The following is a 12,362-nucleotide window of genomic DNA, read 5'->3' as shown; positions in this document are numbered from 1 at the left end:
ATTAATAATGATATATATATATATATATATATATATATATACCTTTAATTTTTAGCATTCCAAGTGTAACTTGAAATAAAACTATAGATCCATCAAAAAGAAACATATCCCATATACGAAGCAATATTTTTTTATGTACAACAGATGCAAATAAAGTTAAGAACCAATGTAAAGATATTAAACTTAGTTCTATATCATGTTGAACTAAAACATGGTCTATATCAGGAAGATAATTAGCCACCAATGTTCGAAGTACTCTTTGATCAGCTTGAATACCTATAATAAATATTTTTAAGTTAAAATTAATTAATTTTTATATTAATTTATTAGTTATATGCATTATTAATTTATTACCTAATAATGTTGAAGAATAGTAAGATGCTGGCAATAAATCTTCTACTATTGTAGCCATCATCCAAAAAGTATCTTCCTCTTCTAATAATAATAGTAGAGAAGCTGCTATTGTTCCTGTACCTTGACAGTATCTTAAAAAATAAATAAATAATATAATCATTGAAGAATATTTTAATATTATTTTATAAAATATAATTACCCAATATCAGGATATAACCAAGCAAGAGCACGCATAATACGTCTTAAACGTGGTATTCCTGTACTATGAAGATGACTAAAACATGCATTGGCTGGCATAATACGTAATAAATCCTTCTCAATTTGTTTATTAGTCACTAATGCATCATTACTTGATGCTTTAACTATATCTTTATACATTATCTCAGAAGAACATTTTTTTTGAAGTGCTCCTGTAATATAAAATAAAATTAATATTTATTTTATAATGGATATTTAAATATATTATAAAATATATACTATAAATTTGGAATATTAAAAAAATTGTAATTGAGTGTAAAATTGTAATGTACCTGACATTCTCATCCAAATTTGTGGTCTAAGAGAATGAGGTACACCATGATGAACCATATCCCGCAATTTATCTGTACGTGGTAATCTTGTATCCATATTTTGCCAAGAAAATTCAGTTACTTCTTTATTATGACTGAATTCTAAGAGAGCAACCCATTGTAATCTAAGCATATAAAAATTACATAATTATTTTTTTTTAATTTCATAATTAATTCATTTTTTTATTTTATTCTCTCTATACCTATGTTGAGGATCTTCAACAAATGGAATACCTAATAATTTTTTTGAACTTTGTTCTGGGCCATCTTCTTCTTCTACACGAAATCCAAATTCATCAAACCTAATATATATTATATTAAATTATTATATATTGAAATAATATTCTTTATTAAGAAATTTATAATAAATACCTATACTCAGGTTGTGAATTAGGATCATCAGGTTGATTTAATTTAGCTAAAATATCTTGAGGCCACATAGATGGAGTTAAAGCAGAAAATGGACCTCCTGGTGCAGGAGATAAAATTTCTCCACATAATCCTGTAATTTCTATTTCAAATTCATCTTCAGAAGCAGCAGTTTCTAATTTTTTCTAAAATATAAAAATATTGAATAATTTCATATCAATAATATGTTAACAGATGTAATTTTTTTTTTATTAATATTATTAAAGTTTATTATTTTATAAAACTATATGTATTTTTATAAATATCATATTTTAATGTTGCATTTATTTGTATAAATAAAAATTAATTAAATTAAAAATACATAAAAATTAAATAAATACTAACATTATAGTCTTCTTTACCAATATAACCTTCATGATCACGAACATTAAATAATGATTTAGCAATATCCATTTTGTGAAATTTCTAATTTTAATATTAATTATTTTATATATATCTTTTTCTTTTTTATTTTACATTATATTATTTTGTAGATATTATTATATTTATCATGTCCAAAAATATTACTCTATATACAGCGTTAACAGTACCAATACTATTATATTTATCTCGCCATCTAACGAAAGTAATGATAATTAAACCAATACGCAGCAATAAAAATATTTTATAATAGTCTATACAGTATGTTGGATAAGAAATTTTTCAATATAGTCAACATTTGTGTAGTTTATTTAATAAAAATTAAATATTGATTTATAATTATATTTTATTTTATTTTTCAATAATTCTTTGCTATTATTTTTATCATGTATTTAACGTTAACAAGTATAAAATTGATTGTATATATTAAATATTTATTATAATATAGAATTATAAATTAGAAAGAAAATAAATTTATTTTAATGCTTTATATATTATCATATAATATTTTATATAATAAGTTAATAAAAATTACAATTTTTTATCATACATTTATCATATTAGAATTATTATTTAATATTTTTAATAGAAAATAAATTAATTATATAAAATTAATTAAAATTGTATAAAAAATAAATAATTTTTATATTTATTTTAAACATGACGCTATAATTTCGGTACACAAACTTATAATTTGCATATAGCAATAGGTATACTGTATGGAATAAGCGGGAAAAGTAATATTCTGAATCTAGGGTTTTTCGTTAGTATTCATATATCGAGCTGCGAATTGGACTTTACCGCCGACATTATAGATAGAAAATGAATCCGATTGGGCAGCGTGGCACGAAGGCCACATCCGGCAGCAGCACTGCAGTATTGGTCGATCCCGCTTCAGCAACAGCGAAGTTGGTTGAATTTCCTATATATTATTGATAAATAGCTCGTGTTGCTCGTGTGACTTTTACCAAAATCGACATCGGTATTCGTATTTAAAGAGAGAAAGTCTATACTGTCGGAATCACGTACATACCGAGAGACGCAAAACGGTTAGGAGTACGCGCGTTGCTTGTAACGAGAAATCAGTCAAGGGATTATCGTGCATTGGGTGTGACGGACATTTATATCCGTGCGAATTGCATGAAAGTCGTGTCGTGTTGCGTAGTGCACAAGAACATTCGATTATTCGTGATTCTCATGGGTGTATGTGCGATTATGTCGAGCGCCCCCGAAGTGAGGTGAGCGTTATAGGAGGGGAAACTGCCCAAAAGAAGCAGCCTTCGAATCTGTTTTTTGCTCCGCCATTGTACGCTACAAGAGTACCGCGAAGGAAGCCGCTTGCCTCGTTTATCCGTGTGTTCTTGTTCGACTACATTTTTTTCAACTGATCGCTGTTCAAGCGTGTAAACGCGCCTACGTCCGCGTTAACGCACGTCTCGTGGTTACGCTATTCACGAGGCGAAGCACGTTAGTGTCTTCTCTCTCTTTCTCTCTCTCTTTCTTTATTGCGCGTTCTCTTTCTTTTTCTATCTTTTTTTGCTCTTTCTCGATATATACATACACACATACATACACACACATACAATTCTCATTTTCTTTCTCACTCTCTTTCCCTTCTGTATTATATTCTCGATGCCTTCGACATCTCTACGGAAGTCGCATGTGTAAAAGTTTTTCGCGTACGTGGACATTGACGAAGACGCCAAGTGATTTGTATACTAGTACCTTTGCCGGGGATACAAATCTTGCGCGTCATTATGCAATAGACGTGCAGCTGACGAGAAAGAACTGCCTCCTCTGTTGAGGACGAAGACGGCGGTGGTGTTGTGCGGCATGTTTTTATCTTTGTTTTTTAATTCTGTGCCACGACGAGGAAACGCTGTCGTTGCCGCTACCGCCGCCGCCACCACTGCTGCTGTTTTCTATATTTTGCGACGAGTAATCACGTGGGAATGCGTCAAACGATGCAAGCATACCTGTTATTAATCTCTACAACATATATTTGGTAGTGATATTTAGTGTAATTATGTGTGATATTCTATATCATAATACCGAACCTAAATTTTTACTTTTGAATATATATTTTCCTTCTATCTTCAATCTTTTTTCCTTTACTTGACACATTTTTCTTTTTCGTTATTTCGTTAATTTCGTAAAAGTATTCAAAATTTTCTTTCATGTATACTATCTTATTTTATGTATACCATCACATTCCAATTTTTTAATAACGTGTTGTTATCGTTCGCCGGCAGCCACTTACCGCCTCAACTTACTTTACGTTCGAAGTTCATCGCTCGAAAATAGTGATCCAATATACTGAATTATATCTTCGTGGGAAGAACGATCTTGCCTTTCTGACGTTCCTTTTGGTTTACTTTGTGTGTTTGGATGTTGCCTTTACAAAAAATATCGCTCTGAAAAATCTGCGATTTTGAACGTGCTTCTTTTTTGCAAGCAAAAAATATAAGGTAAGCAGAATTTCGTGTTCTTATTTCTTTATTAAATTAAGTATTCTGAGCTCTTTTTTCTTGTTTATATATTTGAAATAACGATTAGTTTATATAATATTAATCAATGGTACATATACTATTGATATTAATTACTTGATTAAAATTGATTTTATTTTTAATATATAATAATACGTTAGTATAATCTTTTTATTATCATTTATTCTACATATATATTTTATTATTATTTATTCTACATATAATATATAGATTATGATATTTATTTATTATAACTTATTTTTTATATAGTTTTTTTATTGTACTTATTTAATAATGATTAATAGGCACTTTATAAACATATGAATGTTGGAAAATAATTAATATTGCTATTTAATGTATAATAATATAATTTTTATATTATATAATGTAATAATATAGTATTTTTTTAAATATAAATATATTTTCTATATTATGAATTATATATTTCTAGATATATTCATTTTTATTTTTGTACATATATATATATTTTTTTATATACTATTTTATATACTATAAAAGTTCATTTTTATTATTTATTAAATAATTGAACATTATTTTTATTATAATTGCAATATATATCTTAGAGAATTAATTTTTTAAAATATGTATTGTTACATAGATTAATTTTATTGGAATTAAAATAAAATAAGATTTTAAAATATTTGAAAAAAATATTTATTATAAAAATATTCATTTTGTATAATTTATTTTACAGGTTAATGTTATGAATTGGTTCAAAGCACATAAATGAAACAAAAATGAAGAAATTAAACACAATGGAAATTATTGTTGAAACAACATAATATTTAATATGGAATGAATGAGAAAAGAATTTATGGTACAAGAGAAAAAAAAGACAAAAGAAAAAAAGAAATTATATTGAAAGATAACAATACAAGTGCAGGACAATAAATTAGTAATGGATGAATGGGAGTGAGCACAGCACATGTGAAGTGTAGGTGTGGGTGCGTACGCACGTGGGAGCCTCTGGATGTCGAGGCTGCAGCACTGGCAGTGTCAGTGGCAGTGATGGCCCCTGCTCTGACGGAAGGTGGTCCTCAAAAGCCTGAAAATTTGCTCCCTTCCCTTCCAGCTGGTGGATTTCTTTCCCCAGAGCAGGCTACGCAGGTGTGTCAGAATCGTGAAATTCTGGCAAAATTTGTTGTTTCTGCAAACGTTCAACCATCAAAGATCGACGAGCAGTGTTTACATGGTATCTCTAAGGATCTCATTCGTGATGTCATCAACTCGAAATATGCCAATGATCTTGATAGCTTGTCTACATTTACGCACGGATCTGACTTGATTACAAAGAAAGTACTAATAAAGGAGGACTGTGAACAACTGGACATTCTGGGCAGTCCAGAAAAAAAGGTGACTGATACTATAATGAACGACCCATCTATGGGTGATCAAGCGGACAATATGGGTTTCTTAAAATCAAGCGCAGACTTGCCTTTGGTGGGCTCAGAAACAGCAGGAGACAATAAAAATCTGGATGTGGATCAAATAATGGCCTTTGGTAGCGACATAACTACAGATAATGAACAATGTAATATTAGTAATGTTGGAGATATTGGGCAAAATGTTGAGGAAATTTTACAAGTAATTAAATCCATTGAGGATGTGGAAAATGCAGAAAACATATCTGCAGGTAGTAGTGAACCAGTCCAAAGTACAGTTGATGGAGTTGAAATGTTTTCTATGCCTGAAGAAGGATTTTCATCTTTTGAAAGAGATTTACTTGATGTTGATGTTATAAGTATTTGCAATATTGCTGATGCAGTGGACCAACATAAAGTGAATACTTTAAAGTTACAGCAAGATGTTGCCCAAAAACAACACGAGAGTGAAAGGAAATGTGCATTTTTATTAAGAAGACTGAGAAAGCTTCAAGCAAGAATAATAGGTAGGCATGTTGCTGAAGAAAATACTGGAGTTCTTGAACTTGCTCATCATGGAGTGAAAAAATATCTTTTTCAAGAATTAGTTAATATCAGTTCTAAATCCAATGTTAGAAACTTTCCTGAAATTAGTAGTAGTTTGAGTTCCTTTTTGCAAAAAATTGAAAAAATGTGTGTTGCTCAGAGTAATAGTGTGAATCGTCAGCGATTATGTTGCCGATATTTTGGTGATGGATCACGTGATAATTTGAGTAGTACTTCCGGTAACAGCAACCGTCAATCAGTGTTTGGTACACCTCAAGTTAAAATTAAAGGTGAAGAAGTAGAAAGTGTGGCTGGACCTTTAGCCACACAATTACATGTTGTGGAATCTAATCTTGACTCCGATTGTACTGCATCCAGTAGTGGTGGAGAAAGTTGTGATGAAATGCAGACATTTAACAATCCACATCAACAAAGTATATCTATGTGAGTTTTTATATTTTTTATCAAAAAAATTAATTTTTAATTTTGGGACCATTCTATTTATTTTATAATTTTAATAGAATGGAAATGTGATATAAAATTAAAATTAAATTAGTTTATACAGTTTTCTTCTATATTCTTATATTCTTATAATATTTCTTATGAAATTTATTATTGATATTTTGTTTTAACATTTATTCTTAACATATCTTTATTCCTGAAAAATATTTAAATTTATAAAACCGAATAATATTTTTGGTCGGTTTTAAAATTTTATTTAATAATATTTAATATAATATCTTATATATTTTTATAAGTATATATTTATATGTTGATATTTAATATAGTTGTATATTTTTTGCAAAAATAATTATAAAAATGCATAATAAATATATGTTAATTAACAAATAAAATATTTTTAATTTTAATTTAAAATAAATCAATATAAGTATATTTTTTAAAATTAATTTTAGATTTAAAATTTTTTTAAAAATTTAAATTAATTAATTTTAAATTAATTAAATTTGATTAAATTTTTAAAGTATTTAATTATTTATTTTTAACTTTAATTATTATTTTAAATATCACTTGTAGATCAAAAAGAGCAGCATGGAGGTATGCTCAAGATCGTGCAGGTGTAGCAGCAAGATGGACATGGTTGCAAGCACAAATATCGGATTTGGAATATAGGATTAGACAGCATAATGAATTACAACGGCATATTAGAGCTAATAAAGGATTAGTGATACTTGATAATGCAGAAACAGTGAATGGCTATAGTGGTGTTTTACCAGGTTCTACAGGACGTTATAATTCACCTGAAAGTGAATTACCAGCTAGTAGAACTCGGCCATTTGTGTGGAGTTTTTATAGGAAAAGAAAATTATTACAATTAGATAAATTACATGAAGTCTCGAAACGTGCTGCAAAAGCATCAACAGTAAGATGCAATTGTGATCATGTATTACCACCATGTGCTTTATGTACTGGAAGATTAGATCCAATGCAACCACAAGAACCAATTGAACAAATGTCTGTACAAGAAAGAGTTGCACTTGTTGATCCTAGTTTTCATCCTGTTTTGTCATTTCCTGATGGTAAATAAAAATATATATATATATATATATGTTTTATTTATATATTTTATTAAGAAGCTTTAATTTTTTAATATCAGCTTATAATGTAATTGATTTTTTTAATATTTTATTCTGCAGAAATTACACAGGGAACTCATCTTGAAGCCATTATGAAATCAGTGGAATGGCAACAAAAAATGTTAAGAGGAAACTTACGAATTACGCGTTTAAAAGATAAAGATATTAATGAAAGAAGAAATAAAAAACTTCCAGGACATAGAAAATATGCAGCTCGATTAAAAAAATCATCTTCAAGTATTCTTACTGCAAGTATGTAATTGTCAATATTATGAAAATATTATATATATATAATTATATATTGAACATTTTATTACTATATTTTGTTATTATTTGTGTATTTATATTTGTATTCATTTATAAATAGGAGTTGAATGAAATTATTAAAATTTTCATTATGAAAATTATGAAATATGAAATAACTGTAATTTTATAAGTATATAATCTTTTCTATTCAGAAAAAATTGTTATTAAATGGCAGTATATTAACTTTTAATTAACTATTAAATTTTTATTTCATATATCTTTACATAAATAAAGAATTTTAACGTTTTTGAAAGTAGAAAAAAATTCTAGTTAAATAAGAATATTTATGCTTTTAAAAAACTTAAAATTATGATATGTAAATTTCTTGGAAATATTGAGATGTAAATAGATCTGAAGTTGAAAAAAAATTGTTCAATAAAATTCTATTTATATATAAACATTTGTAAGGAAAATAAAAAAGTTTGAAAAATTATATTTTTTTTTAAAATTGATAAAAAAAATGTATATTTTTAAAAGAGAGATCACAAAATACACAATTATTTGCAGTAATTATTTTGTTCTTGCATAAAATAACGAAAATAATTAGATAATTGATATATTGTCATCTAATATCCTTAAATAAATATAATTTAAAAAGATATTCTTAATTTTGTATTTTAAATATTTGTTTAAAAATATATCTAATCTTCAAAACTTTATTATTATTAAATATATAACAATTATATAACTATTAAACATAAAACAATTATTCAAATTAATAATTCTTATAATAGAATTAAATATTAATAATAAAATATTAATGTATAAAGTTAATTTAAAAAGAAATGATTTAAAAGTTTGATAAATAATTAATTTATTTATAAAAATTAATTGTTTTATTTGATCTCTCTTTATTATAATAAATTATTTATTATTTATTAATATTATTATCATTAATTTTGTTTTTATAGGAATTAAAAAGAAAATGTTGAAAGGAAAAAGAAATAGACTTGGTCATGATAGAAGTGTTCATGGTTTAAGTAGAAAAAGGATGCAAAAATTAACAACTGAAGATGATGATGATATTAGTGCACTTTCCAGCTCTAGTAAGCATTCATTTCCAGTGTCTTCTCCTTTACATCATACTATTGCTTCTACTACAGAAAAGAATACAATTAAAGAAAAGAATTCTCATGGGTTAGTAATTATATTAATAAAAATATTATAAAATTTAATAAAATTATATATAAATATATAATTAAAATTATTACTGTATTACTAAATATTTTATTACAGACGCTTGAGGCAAAATTCGTACGATATTGATAATATAGTTATACCTTATAGTGTAGCTGCTTCAACTAGGCTTGAAAAGTTACAATATAAAGAAATATTAACACCAAAGTAAGTAATGTTTTAATTAGAAATGAAATATTCGAAACCTCGAAATTCTCAAAAATTCAAAAAGTTTCGAATTTGAATTTCTCAACTTATTCTTATTTTTATAATTGGTAACTTTCAAAATCCAGATAAATAATAATTCAAATAAATAACTTAGAAAAATTATACGATAAATCAAAATTATTTTCGATCTATCTCTAATCTTAATGAATAATTTTCTATAATATTTTAGTGAATAATTATTAATATTAGAATTTTCCTTTTTTCATCAAAATAGGTGGAGGTTATGTGAAGAACCTTCAAAATTGGATATTAAAAATGGTGTTATGCATAGGCCTAGTCAAGACAGTGATGTAAGTATGTTTTAATTATATAAATATAAAAATTTTATAAAAAAAATCTTATTTTATAATAAAATTAAAAATAACTATATATCTTATCTAGTTCGAAGATATGTCGGACGAAACTATTGCTTTAAGACATGAACGAAGTGAACGGGAAGAAAATAAACGTTTTATGACATACATGAATATGCCACATCAATCACGTATTCGGCATAATCGTAGAACAGATAGTCGAGCAGATAGTGGTGCGAATACACCAGGTAATTCTAATTTATAATTTACTAATTTTTTTTTGATAAAAGAGTTAGATAAAAAAAATAAAAAAAATAAAATTAAGATATAAAGATTATATAGATGATATGAGTATATAAATTATAAATTATTTCTTAATTATTAGATCCTATGTCTCCACATGCAAGTGATTTTGGTGGAGATATGATGTCACCAATTACATCACCTCCTGCAACTCCTCAAGTTCAAGATTCAGAACATCAACATAATTCGGATAATATGCATCGATCATCTGCTTTACAAAATGCTATACGACGTCGTGCTACACCTACGTTAAGAATAGGAAAGGACGACACTAATGTTTCAATAAATGAGGATGAAAATGAGGTATTACATTTTGATTTGATTTATTTGAATTATTAATAAAAAAATGCAACATAAAATATTTTAAGAAAATTATGTATAATTTTTTATTAAAAATTATGTATAATTTTTTATTAAAAATTATATATAATTTTTTTTACTAGATTTTGCCATATGAACCAAGAGTATTTCCATTATCTGAAGAAGTTTATGATAAAATGCTGGAAGTAATGCCAGATGGTCATTGGCAACCTTCGTCAGCATCTCTTTGTTCCCGTGATGAAGAAAAAGCAGATGATGTACGTACACTGTGTTTATATTAAATGTTTAAGTGTTAATTATCTAAGTCAGAATTTTTTATTACAAAAAGAAAAAAAGAATATCTGAATGGTCGTACTGATTATTAATACAAACTTTGAGCCAACTTTCATGGCTCCTCGAGGCTATCTCTGGTAAGCAGTGTCATTTGATGCTTCCTATTTTAAACACGATTGATTTTATTTTAGCAATATTTAAGAGAAACTGCATTGCATTTGTACATGAGTTTTATAAGCATTAGAATATTTTGATGAATTAGCTCGCTGATTGTTTTTTTCAGCTGTTACAAGCTTGTACATTTAAATATAGTTTTTGTAATATACGCAGAATAATCGTTGAAAAAAAATAGTTTTTCATAAATATTTAGATAGGCGTTAATATTTCGTTTCTAGGATGGGGAAATGGATTCTCCAGAATCAGATTCGACAGAATCAGCTTGTTGTGACATAGAGGGTGAGGATCCCAATGATCCTGAATGGACAGTAGGTGACGATAGGGATACTGAAAAGGAACGAATACGTCCGACGGCTAAGAGATAGGATAAAACCTTTAATACATACAGTATGTCTACGTCGTTACTATATGCAGAAGCTACCTGTCAATTGTTATATATACCTGTCGGTCATGTAACATGCACCTTAAGTTAATGGTATTATGAATCTGTAAAGTGTATTATAAATATAAATTTTATAACTTCATTCTGCTTAAATTAATGGGAAACCTTAATGATTGCTTTTTAAGTATTTCTATTTCGGCCAAAGTATTAGAATTGTATGGATTAACATCCTTTTATTTAGGATAAGGATATTGTTATATTTTTCTTTCACTGTTATAACTGATAAAACGGGACATAGTCCTTCAAAAGTTAGAATCTCATATGAACTGAATTAGGCAATTTTATATTAAAAAAAATAAAAATAAAAAGTGTATTTATATTATAATCAAACTTTTTCGTTAAATAAAAGTGCCAACTGAAATGTTCTGTAGCATTATCCTTCGATGTTGCATATTTTTTCTAGTTGCGACGATGTTCATTGTATAATAATTGAAAATATTCAGCTATTATGAACACATATAATAATGTATGTAGTTTTATATTGTGTACATCGTTATATCTATATATTTAATTTCTTTTATGTTGTTCATTTCTTCAAATGATTTCACAATTTTTACATCTCATATAACAGTCAAAAACAGTTCATTTATAAAATTTAAAAATATGCATATAATAATTTACATTTTTACTTTTGTGTAATCTGCAGGTAAGAACATGGAATTACAGAAGGATAATATACCTAGTACATTTTAGTTCTTATAGAAAAATTAAATACTGAAAATGAATTATACATAATATTTTGTTAGCAAGAAATAATTGTATTCTGTATTTTGACTGTTATGTTCTAATTATTTATAATTTATAAAGCATGAATTCATGTTTATTTAAGTAACAAGTTATGTTTTCAAAATCTCATGTCGCTGTGATTTCATAATTTTCTAATAATCTGTGATATTACATGTAATTTCTTTCTTATCACATATTTTATATTTAGTCACAAACATACCTATATTTAAAAGTCATGCGCTTAGATTTTGTACATCACATTTTGAATGAAATAAACAGGTAATAATAGAACATGTTTCTTATTCATTACTTGTGTTAAGTAATATCACGAATCAAAATGTTAAATAAAATTTTAAATAAAGTTAATATATGAAATAAATATAATGAAGACGAACG

At 26.6% G+C, this 12,362-nt stretch overlaps 2 protein-coding genes across 3 annotated transcripts in view; one reads left to right on the top strand and one right to left on the bottom strand.

Moving 5' to 3' along the window:
- Nucleotides 1-1,745, bottom strand: part of LOC102675679 (small G protein signaling modulator 3 homolog) — a 4,414-nt gene extending 2,669 nt beyond the window's left edge. The window contains exons 1-7 of the mRNA XM_006611119.2: nucleotides 1,677-1,745; nucleotides 1,296-1,477; nucleotides 1,127-1,225; nucleotides 885-1,048; nucleotides 554-764; nucleotides 355-485; nucleotides 43-276 (exon numbers count right to left, since the gene is read on the bottom strand). Of these exons, the coding sequence (XP_006611182.1) occupies nucleotides 43-276; nucleotides 355-485; nucleotides 554-764; nucleotides 885-1,048; nucleotides 1,127-1,225; nucleotides 1,296-1,477; nucleotides 1,677-1,745 (1,090 nt within the window). The remainder of the gene's footprint in view (nucleotides 1-42; nucleotides 277-354; nucleotides 486-553; nucleotides 765-884; nucleotides 1,049-1,126; nucleotides 1,226-1,295; nucleotides 1,478-1,676) is intronic.
- A 741-nt stretch (nucleotides 1,746-2,486) lies between these two features.
- LOC102675897 (KAT8 regulatory NSL complex subunit 1) lies at nucleotides 2,487-11,536 on the top strand. Of its 2 annotated transcripts, none has more exons than XM_031508366.1 (12): nucleotides 2,487-2,620; nucleotides 3,965-4,180; nucleotides 4,920-6,570; nucleotides 7,162-7,664; nucleotides 7,782-7,973; nucleotides 8,939-9,164; nucleotides 9,264-9,371; nucleotides 9,646-9,721; nucleotides 9,813-9,972; nucleotides 10,110-10,330; nucleotides 10,471-10,605; nucleotides 11,017-11,536. In XM_031508366.1, exons 3-12 carry the CDS (start codon nucleotides 5,126-5,128, stop codon nucleotides 11,161-11,163), a joined length of 3,213 nt encoding a protein of 1,070 aa, XP_031364226.1. In that variant the 5' UTR covers nucleotides 2,487-2,620; nucleotides 3,965-4,180; nucleotides 4,920-5,125; the 3' UTR covers nucleotides 11,164-11,536. The 2 variants fall into 2 exon arrangements, with proteins under 2 accessions (XP_031364226.1, XP_006611183.1); XM_006611120.2 differs by having other exon boundaries at nucleotides 2,551-3,179.
- Nucleotides 11,537-12,362: the final 826 nt, after the last annotated feature.

This window comes from Apis dorsata, unplaced genomic scaffold (genome assembly GCF_000469605.1).
Source record: "Apis dorsata unplaced genomic scaffold, Apis dorsata 1.3 scaffold_83, whole genome shotgun sequence".
Lineage (NCBI taxonomy): Eukaryota > Metazoa > Arthropoda > Insecta > Hymenoptera > Apidae > Apis > Apis dorsata.
This window is presented reverse-complemented; position numbering and strand designations above follow the sequence as displayed.